General features: G+C 42.5%; 1 protein-coding gene across 1 annotated transcript in view; it reads left to right on the top strand.

Annotated features, from left to right (window-relative positions):
- The window catches only part of LOC139729992 (uncharacterized), a 62,407-nt gene that overhangs the window by 24,734 nt on the left and 16,947 nt on the right, over positions 1 to 20,726 (top strand). Inside the window, exons 29-54 of the mRNA XM_071640912.1 lie at positions 489 to 742; positions 1,433 to 1,650; positions 2,190 to 2,413; positions 3,360 to 3,506; positions 4,148 to 4,312; positions 4,816 to 5,142; positions 5,680 to 5,788; positions 6,316 to 6,590; positions 7,335 to 7,490; positions 7,767 to 7,982; positions 8,710 to 8,824; positions 9,058 to 9,254; positions 9,893 to 10,105; positions 10,517 to 10,790; positions 11,389 to 11,533; positions 12,362 to 12,494; positions 13,095 to 13,634; positions 14,068 to 14,236; positions 14,625 to 14,844; positions 15,238 to 15,391; positions 16,056 to 16,318; positions 16,953 to 17,189; positions 17,734 to 17,928; positions 18,655 to 18,858; positions 19,659 to 19,832; positions 20,229 to 20,549. Coding sequence (XP_071497013.1) covers positions 489 to 742; positions 1,433 to 1,650; positions 2,190 to 2,413; positions 3,360 to 3,506; positions 4,148 to 4,312; positions 4,816 to 5,142; positions 5,680 to 5,788; positions 6,316 to 6,590; positions 7,335 to 7,490; positions 7,767 to 7,982; positions 8,710 to 8,824; positions 9,058 to 9,254; positions 9,893 to 10,105; positions 10,517 to 10,790; positions 11,389 to 11,533; positions 12,362 to 12,494; positions 13,095 to 13,634; positions 14,068 to 14,236; positions 14,625 to 14,844; positions 15,238 to 15,391; positions 16,056 to 16,318; positions 16,953 to 17,189; positions 17,734 to 17,928; positions 18,655 to 18,858; positions 19,659 to 19,832; positions 20,229 to 20,549 — 5,645 coding nt within the window. The remainder of the gene's footprint in view (positions 1 to 488; positions 743 to 1,432; positions 1,651 to 2,189; positions 2,414 to 3,359; positions 3,507 to 4,147; positions 4,313 to 4,815; positions 5,143 to 5,679; positions 5,789 to 6,315; positions 6,591 to 7,334; positions 7,491 to 7,766; positions 7,983 to 8,709; positions 8,825 to 9,057; positions 9,255 to 9,892; positions 10,106 to 10,516; positions 10,791 to 11,388; positions 11,534 to 12,361; positions 12,495 to 13,094; positions 13,635 to 14,067; positions 14,237 to 14,624; positions 14,845 to 15,237; positions 15,392 to 16,055; positions 16,319 to 16,952; positions 17,190 to 17,733; positions 17,929 to 18,654; positions 18,859 to 19,658; positions 19,833 to 20,228; positions 20,550 to 20,726) is intronic.

The following is a 20,726-nucleotide window of genomic DNA, read 5'->3' as shown; positions in this document are numbered from 1 at the left end:
TGACCATTTCAGTGAAGTATTCTAGAATGGTAGATGATATCAGAGATGTAAAGACAATAAATATTGTGCATTTTTTAATGATTTACATGTAATATCAAATTGAGAATACAGAAAGTATGCTTTCTTGAAAATGACCTTGTAGTTGCTATGGATGTTACAGGTCTTTGACTGGTTAGAAAAATTTCAGGTCTCAAACTGTTGTGGAAAATTGAAATTCCACAGAATGAAGAGAAAACTGCTCCAGTCATACAATGTAATATTTCCTTGTCAGGGTATACAATGTACATTTTGTGATACAAATAAAGCTGTGGTGAAATATTGCATTAACCCATTGAGGACGAGCTGATTTTGCTTTAACACATGTTTCTCACAGACACCTGCTTGAGTATAGTTGAGACTAGTCTCCACGTATTAAAAGTTGTTTATCTCATTGCGGTTGTTGTGTCACTGTGCATCTGTTTTGACAATGTACTTGTGACGTTCTGCAGCGGGTCCAGTCACAACTCCGGAGCCCTGCCCACAGGGCTACTACTGCCCCCCTGGGACAGGAGCAGCCATGACTAACGCCTGTCCACCCGGGACGTTTGGCGATGCTGAAGGCTATGACGAACTGGACGACTGCGTATCCTGTACAGCTGGGTGGTACTGTGAGGAACCGGCCCTGTCAACTCCCACAGGAGAGTGCTACGCGGGCTTCTACTGCACTGGTGGCGCTGCAGTTCCCACGCCGTATGATGACATGGTACGCACTCTCATCCCTCCATCTTGTTTCTCTTTATTTGGTGTAATCACATTAGAGTATTGAGATGTAATGGAGATGGAATCTAGACACCATATTGTAGATCAGATATGTACATTTCACATATCACAGACTGATTTTGAATTGAGGTAATTGGAATGACCAGAGAATGAAGGCAGCAGCCAACAGCCTAGTTTAGACATAGATGTAAAATCCAAGCAATCAAATACTGTACACTATCATTGCGTGATACATTCATGCAGTCATGATAGTCTGCTGTTGTGTTGGAATAGGGATCTAGGAAGCAATAGCATACAGCCCACTCCTTTTAGTGCATGGTGTGGCAGATTAAGATACAAATAAATATGTTAGTCAACCATTATAATATAACTGACAAAATGACAATAAAAATAGGTTGTATTACACATGTTAGGCAGCGTACAGGGTTATACTGGTATCGTATCCTGACCAGGCAATGCCATATCTTAGTAGCATGGACTGTAACACAACATAATTAAACTCCCAACATGTATAAACTGTACTAGTTTCAGCTCATTTGTTGAAAAAGTAGAGAACAAGAGTGTTGTGAAGAAGTTGAGCACTGTGCTTTTGTAAGAAGGTTTCGTCCAGATTGTTGGTGCAGTCCCATGTACTGAAATTAAGGTTTGTTTTCCCCTGATGTCAACCCTTCAGGTGGATTCAGACAACTCATCGTTTACAGGAAACAATGTGTGTCCAAAGGGCTATTACTGCACCAACGGCACGGACTATCCCGAGCCATGTCCACCTGGAACATTCTCGGTCAACACTCGTGTGACCCAGGAAGAGGACTGCGACCCCTGTCCGCCGGGCAAGTACTGCAACCTGGAGGCGTTCATCCGTGTCAATGAAGCACCCGACTGCGATCCTGGGTAAGTGCTATACAGAAGCCACTCTGCCCTGTGTGAACAGACCCATGTCTTTGATGTAGTGAGTGGTGCATGATGAACTTCCAGCACATTTTGGATTATGGGTATCATATTGTACTTTTTGCAGATGTATTTCTATATCAATGTACTTGTTTGTCTGTGTGTGTGCAAATACAGTTTGATTTTTTGTTTTTCAATAGTCCATATGATTATTTATATATCTCCTTGACATCGTAGTCGAAAGTGGAATATGTACGCATGAATTACAAGTATGTTTTGATATGTTTGGACAGCTAAAAATTCCTATTACACAGAGAGTACTGCAAGCGAAATTGAGTCAATTCCATGTTTACAATTATTGAAATAAGAAAAGAGAGAAAAAAAGCAAGAAATCAGCCTTGATCAGAAAGTGCAGACACAAGAAGTTCGTCTACATAAAAAGTACAATCTTTAATCTGATGAAGAACAAAAGTGCAGCTTTGCCGAAGAACTGTGGAGATACAGTATGAAGGACTTATGATGTTTATTATTTTCTTGTACAGTTATGTGTGCACAGGAGGAAGTACCACAGGTGCACCAGCCCAAGGCAGCGGTATGGGCTACCCTTGCCCCGCTGGTCACTACTGTCCATCCGGAGTGACCGTTGAGCTGGGCTGCCCCATCGGGACCTACCAACCGGACGAGGGCCAGGCCAACTGTACCATTTGCCCGGACGGACTTATGTGCCTCTACGTCAACATGACCACACCTGAGCCATGCAAATCAGGTCAGTTAAAGGGATAGTACAGTATTGGTGGAGATGAGAATTGGGCTCTAAATTTTTTGCGAGATACCAAGAAGACACTTATGATATAGTATAGAGCATACCATTTTAAGAGGAATTCAAAGTTTATTTGATGAAAATCGGGTTTGGAATATCTGAAACATCCAAAAACAAAGTAAAACAAAGCAATCGTAATAAAGTGTGGGTCCCACACTTTATTAGAATCGCTCTTTTTTGGATATCTCAGCCATTTCAAAACCAATTTTCATCAAATAAACGTTGAATTCCTCATAGAATTACATGCCCTTCCATATTTCATAAGAAGTTTCTCATGATCTCAACAAAAAATGTTAGAAACCTGAAATTAGGTCTCAACTAGAACTGTACGATCCCTTTAACCCATTAAATGCAGGAGCTAGATGGACTCTGTAATAGCCCTGTAGGAGTCTCAATATGTAGTTGGTAATTGGTTAAGGTCTGTACTGAAGGCAATGAGATGAAAGACTGCTGTCCTGTCTGTTTAGTTCTTGGTTTATGTCTTGTTTTTTTCATTTTGCTGCATTTTCCAAACTTCCTTTCCTTCTTCACTTTACGAAACTGTGGTAGTTTTTTTTTTTTGAAGAAGAATGTGAAAAAAAAATCTTGCTGTCATGTTTAATGTAAACAAGCGAATTTTTTTTTTCAGTCATCTTAAGATATACAGAAGATAATGTCACTTCCTCACGCATATTTGAAATTTGCTACTAGACTGTGATAAGCAGACACATATTCCATTATTGTCTTCACTGGTAGTACATATTGGACTGGGAAACATCTGTTGTATGTGCCATAGGAATACTATCCACTACACTGAACAGTGAGTCAAGTGTATACATTACTGTATCTAATGTGTATGAGTAAATTGCTTTACTCCCACGTAACCCTTCATCCAATATCCCATGATCCCCAGGTCACTACTGTGTGTATGGAGAACAGCTGCCCATCCCATGCCCACCTGGCCGCTTTAACAACATCACAGGCATCAGTGCTGAGGAAGAGTGTGCCTACTGTGTGTCTGGCCAGTACTGTAGTGGCTATGGCAACGTCTGGCCTTCAGGTAAAAACTAACCCCCCCCCCCCCACCCCCCAAAGAAATCTCTCTCTCTCATATAACCTTTCTAGCATTAGACAAATTCTTGATATCTTTAACCTGTCGAGGACGGACTGATTTTGCTGTAACACACATTTCCCATAGACACCTGACGAAGTATTCTCAGGACTTGTCTTCGACGGGTTTAGACAGTCATGCTATCCCATCTACTTAAACTCAGAGTTTGAAACCATATATAGCATGTAGGGTATTGTCTTTTTCTTTGTTTCTTTTTTTTTGGTGAACTGTATTCCAACACTACTCTGCATAATGTAGGGGTTTGAGAATTCTTTACTAGATATTCATTTCCTGTGCATTTTGACTTGTTGAGATTTTGGTACATTTTATTAGGTGTTGTATGTTTTATACAAGAATAATTTGTTACTCTCATTCATGCTGATAGGGTTTATTGTGTGGAAACAAACAAACAAATACCAATAAAAATGTGCTGTAATAATGGCACAGAGATGTCAGATAGGGCCCGTAACATATTATCGCATTCCTTGATGTCATAGCTAAAACCAAAGGTCACACACAGACCTCTGAAAGCAAGGGAAAAGAATCGCAGAAAAGATTCTCACCAATTTCCCCTCTGTCAAATGATTCAGGACCATGCACCGCAGGCTACTACTGTGAGGGAGGAGCCGTCGACCAGGTTCCCACGGCAACCTCAGAGTTCCCCAACAATGGACTGTGCCCAGTGGGTCACTACTGTGACGAGGGTACGCCGGCACCGGAGCAGTGTCCTGCTGGTACCATCAGATATACCGAAGGTGAGTTGAGATATCGCCTGGTCTGGGTCAAGTAGCTGTGTGGTGGTAGGGAGCATTTGATTAGAATTATAATTCTGGTGTTGTTGGGGTTTTTTTTTGTACTAATGTGTATATTTGTCACTGCAAGAATATCTTGTTTGTGTACAAGTACTATTTTCTTAATAAGTGTATTACAGTTTCTTACCACTGTATCATTGATGTCAAGCATATACATCAACACATTCAAAGCAAGTTATGGTTGTGGTCTTTGACAAGTTCTCTGTCTGAATGATAGGTCATATTTAACCCTCTTATATGTCTCTTTAGTTTGCTTTACTTGTGAATATGTCTGGATAGGTTTCAATTGATATTTGATAAAATAATCAGGATCTTATTCTGTTACGTGTCTTCTAGATGGTACCATCAAGAGTACACCAGCAAACTTCCTTTGAATGAATGAAAAGTATCAATCACTGCATAGTATAACTTGTCAGTGCACCAATTTCTCATTATATCTGCTTCAGGAGCTGCTGGTGTAGGAGACTGCTTACCCTGTCCCGGTGGCTACTACTGTGAAACTCCCGGCAAGACCAACGCCACCGGCCAGTGCTCGGCCGGCTACTACTGTCCAGCCAACGAGACCATCACCGCCCCGTCCCCTGGGGCCTTCCGATGTCCCGTGGGTCACTACTGCCCGGTGGGGTCCCCAGCCCCTGTGCCCTGTGGAGTCGGGAACTACCAGCCAGACGTCGGCAGAGACAGCTGTATCCAGTGCCAGGCCGGATACTACTGTGAGAGTTCTCTTTACCCAGACCCCACACCGTGCCCAGCATACCACTACTGTCCAGCAGGTAAGACTAGACGCCATCTGCGCCTCCTGCTAGATGCCACTTCCAACATATGGCTTACTATATCTATCTGAATGTAGTTAGTGATGAAACAAATTCATAATGTATAACGGATATACACCGAAATAGGTTTTGATGTCAGACTAGCTTTCAGATGCCACTGTTACTATTTTTTATAGTATTTAGTAGTGTTGTTTTTTTTTTTTTGCCCAAAATGCGGTGGGTTTCATGGAATACATACTGTGTTTGCAATTTTTTTTTAATGACACTTGTCCATTGCAGGAATGGTAAAATACTGTTTGCCCACCAAAAATAGACATTTTCAGCCATCAGAATATTGCAATGCTGTTCACAAGGTTAGCATCCCTGAGCTTTTTATGACTAGTGTGAGAATGGGGTATGGCTTTGAGATACAAGTAATGCATACCCAGAAACATATTAAGATATGCAGGACTGTATTTTTCCATGTACAAGCCATTTTCAGTGCAACCAAACATACTGTCACTCTTGTGTACCCTCCTTGTCTTGCTTTCCCCACAGCTACCCGAACACCAATCCCCTGCCCGGATGGTACCTTCACCTACCCCAACGACACCGGGTTGAAGTCCGAGTACGAGTGCCTGCCCTGTCTGTCGGGCCAGTACTGCAGGTATGTCTGGACTGGCTTTACAACATTGTGTCACCAGATTTCACTTTGCAAGGTGTACAAACATTGTGGCATGAGTTATCAGCATTTTGCTTTCCCAGATGGCTATACTAACATGTCAGGAAAACACCAAAGGTCTTGGTGTAATATCAGGGATACACTGGGTGTTCATCGCTGTCGTACACCAACCATGAATTACACAGCTGACTCCCTAATGGCATTGTGTGTAGCAATTTTCTTGTATTACGGTGCTGGCTTTTGTGTCAACAAATTACATGTATGCATAATGGGTGTAAGATGTTTCTGGTTGTATGCCATTAGAATCTTCTGTTGTCAAGTGTGGACGAATAAGTTTAATATTAGAGCATCTTAGTTTAGTCTTCTGTCAGAAAACTTGGACAAAAAACCCCAGAAAATATACCGTAGATTCTGCAAAAATAATCATGCACAGAGTGAATGTTTGAAGGGTAAGATCATGTCAAGTCAGGTGTGTGGGTGTTTCATTATATTTTTGGCCTTTCCATTCACAGAGGAGGACAGCTCCAGGGAGCCTGTGCCCAGGGCTACCTGTGCCTCAGCCGTAGCTCAGAGCACACCCCCAACGGGACCTTCCCTGTCTTTGATGTGGACAAGACCCAGTGTGAGGACAACACCACCTGTGCCGGCCCCTGTCCGCGTAGCCACTACTGTCCAGAGGGCACCCCGGACCCCATCCCCTGTGCCAACAACACCTATAGGGATGAGTACTTTGGCAGTGTGGAGGAGGACTGTTATCCCTGCCCACCTGGTAGCTACTGTCTAGAAGGTAGGACAGTGTTTGCTGACTTTTCTATTTTCTCATATCATTGCCCTCGATTGCTTAGTAGTTGATGGTGTTACTAAAATAAAAGACTCACTTAAGCAGGGCATGGTAAAGTTTTACTGTGGAATGATGTTAAGATTACTTTTATTGAAAGTCTCCATTACGTTCATTCAGTTTATTGACCAATTTCTGTACGTATTATGGAAACAGCCCTACTTGTTATGTCACGATTTTGGCCTGTTTTTGTATGTCTGTTTTGTTGCTGTATTATGATTAAATGTATTCATTGTCATGCTGAATCAAACTTGTTTTGTGTTTCTCTATATTTACACATCTAAAATGCCATGTAAATGATAATAATGATGATTATTATGATAGTATTCAGTGATTTTATTCACTTTGAATTAAACTTAACTGGGTTTCAGCAGTAACAGAATACAACACTGGTATACAATGTTTGTGGTAACTAAGATTGTGCCACCTAAAGATGAATATTTCTTATCATAATTTTGAACAGGACTTACAAGCTGTCCAGTGTTGTATTTACTAATGTAATAACACAACCATTGGTCTTTGACATAGATCTGTGAATTATTTTAAAGCAGCATTGAGATTGTAGAATGATAAAGGCGTTCCTGCACAAAGAGCTAAGCACAGTTTTTCTAAGCTGTGATATCATATGTACCAGTGTCTACAGCATTTCACCCCTAATCTCCATCATCATAATCATTTTTTCTTTTTCTTCAGGTGACCCCACCTTGTACCCTTGTCTGCTGGGTCACTACTGTCTCCAGGGACAGGCCCCCATTGAGTGTCCTCTCTACCACTATCGGGACGTAGAGGGCGCTACCAGCATGCAGGACTGCTTCAACTGCGAGCCAGGGTATTTCTGCAATGAAACAGGTTAGTGCTGTCCAGCCCTAGTTTGAAGGGTCAATGGTCAAAGGACATAACTTATGCATAATGTCACTTTGAAAACAAGTGAAGTGCCTAACCAAATTTATTTAAAAAAAAAGAAAAAGAGAAGAAAGGTCATTGATACCAATGTGCAAATGAGCTTACTCCACACTGGCATATTTCAGTAGCATTGTAAAATATAGTCCTTGGAGTGTTAATATGATGAATGAGTCAAAACTATTGTACTAATCTTTCTTTCTTCTGTCGGACTTCCCCCGCCAGGCATGACTAACACCACGTTCTACCCCTGTCCTGTGGGTCACTACTGTGAGGAGGCCACCACGGAACCCGTCCCCTGCACCGGAGGTCGTATGAGCACCACGGAGGGGCGCGTCAGCAATGAAGACTGCCCTCTGTGTACGCCAGGCTACTACTGCCCCAACGACACCATCAATGTCCACGGTATTCCATGTCGCCCGACCTACGAGTGCCCAGAAGGTGAGGCAAATTGGAAAGATTTATGTTGATACGAAAATGTTTAGTTCACATAGTTTAGATTAATGTCAAAAGAAGAAGCAGAAAATTAATCTCTGTGCATTTGCTCCAATAATACTGCAAAAGTACATTGTACAATGTGTAAGTATTCCTGTTCATACACATACCACCATGAAGAGGTTAGACCTAGGGATAAGTGGCTTCCATCTACATTTGGAAACTCTGTGGTCCTTGATAAAAGAAGAGCATGTATGCTGTTTCCGTGAATGTGACCAATGGAAAGTTCACTGGTCTTGTGTCTTTTGTGTGATCATGCATTCTTGGGTGTTGTATATGAAAAGTTTTATCACAAAATGGGTCATGTGCTATTTTCAAAGTAAGTCAATCATCATATAGATCAAAATGAAACACCTTACTTGTTACACAACAAGGAATATTCTTCAAGTTATGATTAGAAATATTTGTTATCATTATTTTCTTTCTCTTTTGACAGCTTGAATCTTAAATTTCTCAAATTGACAAGAATGGAGTTAACTCCTTTTACAGTCAAACTCTTCATAATATGTAGATTTTAAAAGTTAGAAAGCCTTTATCTATGCTATTTATTGGATCCATGTATATCTCAAGCCTGTCTCTGGGGTCAAATGTTACATTCTTTTTGGGTAGCCCAGCACACTGGTTTCATTCTAACATTAATTGTGAAATACGTAATTCTACATTTCTGTGACAGGTGCATCTATTGAGGTGACCTGCAGAGCCGGTCACTACTGCGAGGGGGTGACAGGCGAACCTCCCATCTGTCCAGGGGGCTACTACTGTCCCATCGGCTCCTTCACCCCCACAAGGTCAGTCTGGAATGAGCTGAGCATCACTAAACACCTATGGTGATGATTTTAAGTAACAAGAGGATTAAGAAAAGAAGGAAAAAGAAATGCTAGATTTTAGGCATACAAAGACATTTTTTCTTGTTCAGATGCAAAATAATTCATCGCAGTAGGTCTTATTTAAAGGGGTTGACTAAAACACAATGACTTGTTTTGTGATTGTGATGTCTCCTGATGTACCGTTCGGTCCACAGATGTTTCTACCCTAAGTACTGTCCAGAAGGCAGTGAGTTCCCACTGGCCTGCCCTCTTGGCTACCGGGCTGTCAACCACAACGAGCTGCGTGACTCAGACTCCGATTCCTGTTTCGTCTGCCCAGCTGGTACCTATGGCAACCACACAGAGCGCTTCTATTGTGCAGACTGTCCCGAGGGATACTATTGCCCAGAAGGTAAGAAGTTGTTGTTTTCTCTGTCTCATTAATGCTTCTTTAAGAAAGATTAAGAAAATGTTTGCCCTTCCATTTGGCCATACTTGACTGAGGTGTTCTATTGGCACTCACTTTAAAATTCCCCTCAATGTTAAAAGAATATGAGCTGGACACCAGAAATTTAACAATACCATAGTCCCATGTGAATGTGATATATTTACTATTGGGAAAATTAATTCCGTTCATGAATAATTACTTTCTGAACATTTAGTCTAATTGGCAAAGAGATAGGCCAGTAGACAGGGCTGTCAGTGAACAAAGAAATAAAGGAAAATTTACCCATGTACATGTCAAATTGCCCAAGATAGACCGGCATATTCTGAATTCCAACTAAATCTAGCAATAAGCCCATCAGTCAGGAATGACATTGGTATGCAAAGAGCATACCAATTCTATGCAAAATGATTAAGTTTCCCAATGTAAAATCTCTTTGTAGATATGAACAAACAGTGACCACTTTACCTCCTCTGTAACCTATTTCAGCAACACTTTGATGATTTCTGTTTGAGATGGCTCCTGAACTTGTCTTTGTATAAGAGTCACTTCATCTTTCTCTTATACCTCTTGTCCTCCCATTGTGTCATGCATTACCTTAATAGGTACTGGCAACCCCCAGGACTACCCCTGTGAGAAGGGCTACTACTGCCCTGCCAACTCCTCCGCCCCCACGCCATGCCCCGCTGGTACCTATGGCAACCAGGCCCTGGCCGTGGCCGCTTCTCAGTGCGTGGACTGCCCGGCGGGCACCTACAACAACCTGGAGGGCCAGGTGGCCTGCCGCCCCTGTGGCAGTGCATCCTCTTCGGAACCGGGTGAGTGTTAAGGGTCTCAGTCCCTATTCACATTTGCAAATACATCCATATTAACCCATTTTCTGCAAAATGGTTCAATTCAGTAGACTTTTACTGTACATGTTGGTTGTGCAAAAGTGCCATGAGCATCAATTTTGAAATACTGTAGCATTTTATAAGAGGCCACTATTGTTTGTCATTATTATTAGACTTTGTAAAGGAAACACAGAGTTCTTGTACTCAGTGGATTAACAGTTATTTTGTTAACATATTGTGAAGGTGCTACCTGTACTTCATTTGATGAATCTTATTTCTGTGTATCACATACAACTCTGTACTACTATATTGTACATTAGTATGATAATATTTACATGAAATAAATGTCATTAGATTGAAACTAAATCTGAAACTCTTTCACTGTCTTGCCTGCAGGAAGCCCAACATGTACCTGCACAGGCGCATACCGGTCATTCCAGATCTCGGACGGGTCCTGCGAGTGCCAGTCTGGCTATGTGTACTACGACGAGACTGACCAGCAGCAGGTCGAGGGCAATGGCGAGGGAGACTGCCAGCCCAGAGTGGACACTCGCTGCGAACTCTCCCAGAGCCGCGATGCCAGCACCCGAGAGTGCGTCGACCCGTCTACTGTGGACTGCACCACGCAGTGCGGCACCAACGGTGGCTCCTGGAATGTCGACGTTGGAAGGTGAGGGGGAAAATCGCTTGTCAATATCCTTATGTAAATGTGATGTTTTGGGGGGATTTACCAAGGAGATATACTGCACACAGTATTTACGTACTGAAAATGAAATTCACTCTGAGGATCCTGTAAAACTTTTGCTGAGCTCAACACATGATAATACAAGGCACTCTGTACTCCTGCTCTGCTGTCTAATTAAAGTCCATGTGCATTTGTTTTATTATCTATACTTGTCAAACCTTTGGTGCAGAAATCAGGGCGGACAATAAACATGATGGGTTGTTCAGATCTGAGCAGCTTATTCATTGCCATATGCGGGATCTTAAGCAGCACAACAGTGATACTTGGTCTAAGCGGAGCCCCCAAGTGGTGCATTCGGCAGTGTGAATACTTGAGACATATCCTCACATATAAATCCTTCTACAAAACAGCTGCAATTAACAAGTGACAAAATGAAACGAAAGCATACGATATCAACCAGGCAACCAAAAATGATGCTAAGGGAAGATATGACCCAGTAACCAATTCATCCAAGTCATGACATATTTAGCAATTAATTAGATCCGAAAATGAATACCTCAGTCCCATTTCCATTTGCAACCAGGTGTGAATGCAATACGTACACCACTGTGGAGAGCATCTGTGGAAATAACTGCAGCCAGGTGATACCCACCGCCATGATTTCTGTCAACGCCAACGGTGCCCTCAGTCTGACCTGCACGGACCCATCGGGCAACACCATGAGCAAGGTGAGTGGAGGGAGATGATGAAGTAAATGCAGTTGCTATCAAATGGTGATTTGTGCAAGAAAAATTTATGAAATTAGGCAAGGAGTCTTTAAGTTGATTGTTCAAGTTGGCTTTTAAGAAGCTGCAGAAACACCAGAGGTAACATTGTGTGACATATTGTTATGATTGCAAATTTGATTGTGACATAAATATCTCAACTGTCTTCGTATATTATGCTTTAATAGCATTTGTTTGTTTGTTTGTGTGTTTTTGCAGTGCTTTTTATGATATTACCTTTCTGCGCAGTGGCAAACCATTTGATTAGCTTAATATGAAACTTCCCTCTGTCGGGATACTTGAATTAGCTGTTATTGTAAAACGAGGAATGTCTGCATGCATTTTAATTTCGTGAGAGCCAAGGTTCACTAAATTAAAATGCACACAAAAGTTCTTGTTTACATTATATGCATTTAATGTTAGAGGCAACGTGCAAACATTTCATGCCGCGAAAAAGGCTGTTGGCTTCAATTCGCGACAATTTCTTGCCGCGAAAATATTGTGTTTTACAGTATTTGCTGTGGCACAATATATATTTAGAAAAAAAAAAAAAAAAACCCAAAGAGACCATAACTGGTTATACAGTGTAGGTACAGAACTGGCGTTCAATATGCAGTAATGATCCTGATAGTGGTAAAGTTATAGTGTCATACAGCTGTACCTGTTTCATCTGTTCAGTGAGGGACAACCTAATGATAGAGATTGTGATGCACTGAAGTTTGATTTATGAGGACATTAGGGAAATTAGAGGTAATCAGCATTCGTTTCTTCCTTCTCTCTCTCTCCCCCCAGTCAATTTCTGGCTCCATTGGCCCGAGTGCCTTCACCTCAGGGGCCAAGAGATCACAATTTGCGGAGACCTCAGACACTGGTGCGACTGGCATCGTACCAACCAGCGTTGAGGACTGCGACTCTTTCACCTCAGGTTTGTGCAGGACATTTTCTACACTCCCCCCAATTAATTTGTTCAAAAATCTTATCAGAAATAAACATGTGATTGTATACTACATCTGTTCGTGTGGTTGTTTTTGTGCAAGGGATTGCTGTAACAAGTGATGTTTCTCCAGACATCCATACATGTACATGTATGTCTCTTAAACTTCACCCATATCCTGTGGAGACCATTATTTCTCAGTCCTGATTAAAGAAACAAACTGTCTAAACTGAAATAGAACATCCTGTTGGTGTGTAAATTGTTCTCACATACATATTAGGTATGTGTGCGTCTGAAATTTTATTATTTTAGTTTATTGCTTATTCATTTTGATACCAGATGCAACTATGAAGAGAAACCATGTGGACTTTCTTGCTTTATGATATAACTGCTGGTTCACGTTTTGTGAAGACTCACCTATGATTTCTTAGTATGTTTAGAGATGGATGTAATCTAAACCAAAATATCACCAGTTCAGTCTTGTCGCTAGTCACAGTAAAATTACATGTATTTGCAGACACTACCACTCTACACATACAGTAATCCCTAAGCTAATGATCATCTGTCTTTATGTCCCTTGCACATTTGTAGATGCTACTACCATCCAGGTGACAACGGCTTCGTACTACTCAACATCTGATTCCTACACGACGATGAACTACTCCATGGGAACGCAGTCATCCCGACGTCGTCTCATGGCGGTGCAGTCGACAACGGGAGTGAGTGGCATCGAGAACCCTCTCTTCTGTCTGGAGCTGGAGGACATGCTCCTCTTTCGTGTCACCATCGACCATAGCAACCGCTCCCTTAGCAACTACCCCGTCTACGTCAAGGACCATCTCTTCAACACCAACCCGACGTTCGACTACAGCGAGTTCCGCGACCTTCGCTTCTACGTCATCAACACCAACGTCTCCATCACGTTCTTCGCGCACGTCTTCACCGAGCCGGGCCGCTACGTCTTCGCCGACGCCCAGGAGCCCAGCTGGGAGATCATCGTCGCTGTGCAGGAGCAGGACGTGTCATGTGACGCCATCCAGGTGGCGCCCTCTTCCACGGCCAACCTGGTGGAGCAAGACATCGGAAAACAGAACAACATCAACGAAGCACCAGACTGGGGTCTCATCATCGGTGAGAAACATAACACTCAGTTATTGTCATTTATTTGATAACACCTAGTACACCTACTGTGAATTTAAAGTGTTCATGTTTCATTCATTTGACAACACCTAGTACGGTCCTACTGTAATGATGTGTACGTATCATATATTTAGGTTGTTCCACACATCATTGCTTCGCAGTCTCTTTTCAGATAAGAATTAAATGTAGTATAGTAAAAAAAAAAATCACATGCATGTAAGCTATTTAGATACAATTGTAAGGGAAATATTTTCTGTAGATCTTGCACTTACTATGCATTTGAAGGAGGGTTGCTAGGGAAAAAGAGAGAAACTCTGTGTTTTGTAGTCATGGAATGCTTTGGAACCCCTTTAAACCCAGAAGAGAATTTTGTCCAGTAGACACTAGCAGCAATTCACAACTGCCATTTTGTGCTCCTTGACAGGTATGCTTGCATTCTTGGCGGCTTGCATCGTGATGCTTGTTGCCGCCGTGATCGTCTGGAGACCCAAGGATGCGGGCATCTACCCGATGAAGGCCTGGAAACCCAAGTACCGAGCCCTTGGTGCACCACCCAAGATTCCTGCCTACCTGCAGTACAAAGACCATGATCGGTGAGGGTGTCTTCCTCTACCCTGTTATGGCATTAATTTTACCGTCTCTGTTGATGCAATATCATAAACTTTTACATTTATACTAAAAGAAGGTGATTTTTTCTTCAAATGACTGGATGTTGCATCATAGTAAAGCTGGCATGTGTTAGCTACATCTAAATTGAGCCTGCCCAAGTCAGTATTTTGCAAACAACCATGTTTTTATTCTTGAAGATCAGAAAGATAACAAATAGATATCTATTTAAACACAACCAGAATTTTGATGAACTGTAGAAACTGTTCTCACAGTCGAGAACGACAAATCATGGACTCGAGATTATTTTGGTAAATTTGCAAAGTTTAAAGCAATATTCAAACTTTTGCCCCCTCTCCTCCATGCTTCTCACAGTGAGGAGCTAATAGCCGGCTCCACAGTAGCCGGTGCCAGCGGTGTAGCGTTGTCGGGCGTGGCCAGCAGCCAGCCCACCATCCTCGAAGACTTCAACGTGAGGACTCTGTATGACAAACTGGAGGATCAGAGTCTCTACCTCTCACAGCAGCTGGCCAAGCAGCAGGAGGACCTCCAGGGATTCTATGAACGCATGTCCAAGCAGACCGATGGCCTCAAGGTAACCTAGTCCCAGAAGTTCCTCTCACCCCAATCTCTGGAGAATTTGTCATTTTCAGGTCACGCAATAGATAATTCACAGCAAGATTTCTTGGCATCATACTCATCTAAACCCTCAAAATATCTATCATTCAAGTTATGGAAATCATATTCACACTTGAAGTTACAATATACTTTGATCCCCAATTCCCTGACTGCTCACCTGGAACTGAATCTCACCTCAGTTTATGTGCCATTTGGTAGGACTCTACCCTGTGATGAAGTCAGTAGAAAATGCCAGGAACCAAAAGATGAGAAGCCATAGTCACCTCTTTAAAAACATTCTCTATGAAATGAGAATGGAAGTACCTTCTGACCAAGCACTGACCATTGTTCTTTAATGTCCATCCGAAAGGACCTGCTCATCAGCCTGGATACGGGCAAGCTGGAGCGTCTCTCAAGAGCTGGACGTCGCCGATCCAGCAGCAGCAGCAGCTCCAGTGATGATGGGAGCAGCAGTAATGTGAGGATAGCAAACTACACCTCACACAGGACTTTCAACTTCTCAGGTAGGACTCCCCAAGAGCTCTTGTGTTGTGTCCTCCATCACTGCAATCATAGCTATGGTGACTTCTGTCTGGTTCTGGTTCTTTAAAACCAGAGACGTCCTTGCATTTTTTTCTACTTTATTTCAAAGTTTATGTTACTTCTGTTGCAATGAAGTAAGGATATGTTGCTCAGTTTGTAGTGAGGCTGGTATTGCAGGTGACCCCTCCATCCCCTTTGATTCTAAAATATTTTGCTGCTGAAAGGCATTTGTTGTGCAGACAAAGTGAAATATACCAAGTATGATGTCAAATAATGGGCAATGTTTTGAAAATCTTTGATGCAAGCAATATTCTTTTTATACTTTGCTGTCATTTGGTCCTATTATCTTAATATGTCATACTATTTGGGAGATATTTACTCGAGTCTACCTTTCAGGAAGTCCACAGGAAGTCTACAAAGATATGATTTTAGTGCACTTACTGTAGAATCCCCATTTTTAAATATTTTGCTTTTGTCCTATATTCAGAAGTTATGTATTGTACTATTTTTCAACAGGCTGTTAAACAAATAGCTTGTATAATATGAGTCATGCCAGTATCCCCTCTCAGTATTGTGAAAACTTAGAAAGAATAGTTAAATGCATGCATGTGGAGTCAAAGGTCAAATCTCCCTCCCCCCTAACAGGATCCTCAAGGAGGGAGCAGGAGCTGATGGAGGCTCTACAGCTCCTGCTGGAGAAACTCAACAGCGGTAAGATCCCCATCAGCCAGGAGATGCTTCAGCAGGCGGGTCTCGCCCCGGGCGGGGCCGCTGCAGGAGGCGTGGTCTCTGGGAAGGGTGCGGCCGTGGACAAACTCCTGGCCAGGCAGAAGGCAGAGCGCATCAGCCTGGACAAGGAGCTGAGAGAGGAGGCAGAGAATGAGATGGAGAAACTCCTCTCAGATTATGTGAGTCGCTCAATTTCTACTGTACTCACAAAAACTTAATCTTTTAATGTTGCCATGTCTTTCGTATGATTCCTAGATTGCAGTTAAAAGTGTAGATTTGATTTCCATGAGGTCAATCTGTTACTCCTGAGTACATGAAAGAAGCAAAAGAAACTTAGTTATCAAGCTGTCTTAATTGTTTTAGGTAAGGCAAGATTGGTTGGTTGGGTTGTTGGTGTTGGTGTTGTTGTTGTTGTTGTTGTTGTTGTTATTGTTTAAGAGGATTCTAACAATTAACATTCTGTATTTTCTTTGCCAAAAAGAAAAGATTAATGGCAAAGTACAATGAAAGAAACAAACAGCTGTGGCTGAAAGTTCATGTTAATGAAAAGAGTGGAAGAGCTTCCATAATCAAGCTGTATTCATGATTTCTGCTACCAAAAAAATGGTTCTTCATTAGGAACACGATGATGATTTGCAGTTGCCAGTTCATCTTTATGTTTTCCGTCTACTGGTCAAGGAGACAAGAAAAGGTAATAGTGAGAAAACAAGAGAAAGAAAAAGTGTCATTTAAACATTTGGATGTATTTTGCCATGGTTTCCTTGCAAAATATTACCATGCCCTATTAACTTATGGTGGCTATATTTGTTGCAGGAGAGCAAACGGAACACCTTGACCAGACAGCTGTCCGAAGACCTCCAGGCCCAACTGGACCAGGCTACGTCCAAGGAGGAGGTCAGTGAAATCCTGGCTGACCACGAGCTGAGGATGGCCGACGCCCTGGACAAACTGGACAAGCAGAAGAACAACCAGATGCAGGACTTGACCCGCCGCCTGGCCCAGAAGAGACGGGACAGAGAGGGCGCCCTTCGCAAACAGCACAAAGCAGAGGTGAGCAAGTTTGATGACGTTTCCTCGATCATATTACATGTGTATTATGTTGAATGTCGTAATGGTTTCTTGTCAAGAATTTAGAATGCGATCATTTATTATGTTTGTAAGGGGATTGTATATATTTTCCTGGGTGAAATCAACGAATATGATATAGTTACGGTGTAGGTACTAAGTTATGGTACTCACCTACAATCAAACCTGTCCGTAGCGGCCGCCCAAGGGAAGTGATAAAAGTGGCTGTTATAGACAGGTGGCCACTGTAGACAGGGTCGTAAACATGGGTTAACTCTCTGAGAGAATTGTATTTAGTGGCTATATCCGGCTGGTGGCCACCATAGACAGGTGGCCGCTAAGGCAGGTTTGACTGTATTTGCGTGAGTGTGCAGTGTTCTGAGATGTATGACTTGCAAATAATGTAAATACAACTTGCAGAGTGCCATGATGTCTGCATATAATAGTAAAAACAATCTTGTATTGTCTGAAAATTTTTCTGTCTGCAAACATTTTTACTTTCCTGCATATTCCATTGCCACCACATCAGGCTGAGGAGATGGGACTGAAACTTGAGGACATTGGTGAGACAGACCCAGAGGGCATCCTGCAGGACCAGGGCCTGGACCTGGACATGCTGTCTGCAGAGGAGGCGGCAGCCAGGTCCAAGGACATGGCCAAGCAAAACCGGAATCTGGCCCAGGAACAGCAAAGGATGATGTCAGACAACATGAACAACACACTGGTGAGGAGACTAAGAGGACCTGGGGCTCTTTCACTGAGATCAATCCTAAGTTCAATTTAAAGGACTAGTTCACCCAAATATATGTGTGGATTGAGTGAATGCAGCATATTGGTAAATTACTCTACAGTGAAAGGAACGAAATATTTCTCGCAAAATGAGAGAGCACGTCTGTACCACTTTTAGAAAGCAGGGCAAGCAATATTACTCTTGTCATATGTCAGTAACAACTTGAGGAAATGTATACTTTTTATTTAAAAATTGTGAACTCTTTTTTAATTTTCTTTTTATTGTACATATTTTGAATATGAGTAGAGCTGTCATTTGAGTATTATGTTTTTATCTTATGATGATGATTTCATGAGTTTGAAAGGGGAAAGGGGAAAGGGGGACTTCAAACTCACACTAAATTCCTATATTATTCCCACCATAATCAACATACATTTACATCACACTTTCATCTAAATAATATACATTCTCACATCCACTACCCCCAAATCATCGCAGTGTACGACGCTACCTGCAATAGGCTAAATGTACATGTACAGTGTACGTGTACGTGTACCATTGGGTACGCAGCTGCTTTAACATTCAGTCTCCTATATCTGGGCAAATCACTTATCCGGATGAGTGCCGGTCCCGACATGTCCGGATATCAGAGGTCTGACTGTATGTACTGTATCAGCTAACTTGTTAACCATGAGTATTTATCTGTCTCTGGTTCTGCAGACAAGTCTTGGAGACAATGGCACCATCTCCGAGTCCGACGTCAGTGAGTTGAAGGGAGAGCTGACTGACATGGAGGATAGACTGGCTCGCAAGATTGACAAGAGGAAGTCAGACCTCAGCAAGAACATGAAGAACAAGATGGCAGAGAAGAGGCGCAAGAAGATGAAGAAACTCCAGGAAAAGCACGACAAGGAATTGGAGAAGGTTGGTCCGAAATGGTGGTGGAGATAGTGATGATACTGTTGGAGAATGTGATCTTAAGCGCGATTTGATAGTGGTGGGGATGTTGTAGATGTTCTCAATGATCTAGATAGTGATGGTGATGGTAATGATAATATGTGTAGTGGTGGCAGTGATGGTGATGATGGTGATGGTGGTTGTGATGGTAGTGATGTTGATGGGGGTAGTGATGTTGGTGGGGGTGGTGATGGTGATGATGATGGTGATGGTGACAGTGATAGCAATGGTAATGGTGGTTTGAATGATGATGGTGATGGTAGTGATAGTGATGATGGTGGTGGTGATGATGTTGGTGGAAACGGTGATGGTGATGATGGTGATGATGATGATGATAATGATGGTGATGGTGATATTGATGGTAATGATGATAGTGATGATGATAGTGATGAAACAGAAATACCACCTTAGGTGAATTGCATTCATGTTTTCCCTCAAGAAAAAAAAAGACCTTGCATACCATACCAAAAAAGTTCTGATACTCATGAAAGAGTTAAAGTTGCTTCCTCTTGACCCTGATCATTATTCCTAAAGCAGCGGCAATGCCCACAGGTGAAATATAATCCAGACAGTAGCAGCAGCATCTACTCAACTGTTCCAGTAGAATTAAGGATGTGCACAATGTTCAGCAACCTTGCATTGTAATCACTGCAATATATTTTGGCACCCATGCACATTATCAGTCCTGTGTTTGTGTTTTTGTGAGATTTATTTTGCCAACTGTCAAACTTATTGCTCCCAAAATCCTCTGCCCTCTATCCCTTCAGGCAAACTCCAGTGAGGAAGCAGAGGAGATTGAGCTGAGGCATCAGAAGAGGATGGAGGCCATGGAAAAGTGGCTGGATGCAGAGGAGAATGGTCTGGCCCAGGCCATTGAGAAGGAGATGGGTAATGAGATGGCCCGGGAGCTCAAGGAGGGACACAGGGAACTCCTGGAGAAGGTGGGCATCCTGTAGCCATGGCGACACTGGGTGGGGCCACTTTATGTGGAGCCATATTGTGTGTTGTGCTTCATAATCAAATTACATAACAATAAAAGTGATCATGATTATGGTGATAGAATCGATAATGACAACGAAGATAATGTTGAGGTGTGAATTTGTCTCCCTCTACAAATGAAATTTGTAAGATTGCATTGCTGATCTGTAATTTAACAGACATGTTTGAAAAAGGAACCATGGAACTCAAACCTGTCATCTACTGCTTTCCAGGCAGCGACACTACCCGGAGATGATGTTGACATCGGTGATGGTGGTAATGATGTTTAACAGTGATTATGATGAAGTAGAGTGAGAATAGAAATTAGATCTTATGAATTGTCTCTTTTGTTTTGTTAGTTGTCTGAGTCCAACGACTTGGACCAGGTCACCCGGCAGCGTCTCATGGGTCAGCTGCGGCGAGACAACGAGAACATCGACTATGAGCTGAGCGTCCAGCGTGACCAGCAGTCCTCCAACATGAATGCCAAGCTGGCCGCACGCCGCAACAAGCGCAAGCAGGACATGCAGCGCGTGGCTGAGGAGGCAGCCGCGCAGCGCATCCTGAAGGAGCAGGAGAAATCCGTCGGCAAGGAGCCAGGCGATGCAGGCGGTTTCAGCATCATGGGTGTGGCCGAGGACACGCCCATCAACATGGCTGAACTCTCCATGGAAGAACAGGTGTGTACACTTATGGCAGTCTTTCGTTTTTATTGTCTCTGTTTGACTCATCAGAACACCCAAGCTGTTGTGAATATACCCACTGATGAAGGTATGGAACAATTATAGAATACCACGAAACATGACCATGCATCTCTTTTTGGTAATCAAACATTGAATTTGCTTCCATTGCACAGC

This window comes from Diadema antillarum, unplaced genomic scaffold (genome assembly GCF_040938485.1).
Source record: "Diadema antillarum isolate AM-2024a unplaced genomic scaffold, OU_Dant_1.0 seq00000285_RagTag, whole genome shotgun sequence".
Lineage (NCBI taxonomy): Eukaryota > Metazoa > Echinodermata > Echinoidea > Diadematoida > Diadematidae > Diadema > Diadema antillarum.
Note: the sequence above shows the minus strand (reverse complement) of the source record. Positions and strands in the feature narration are given on the sequence as shown.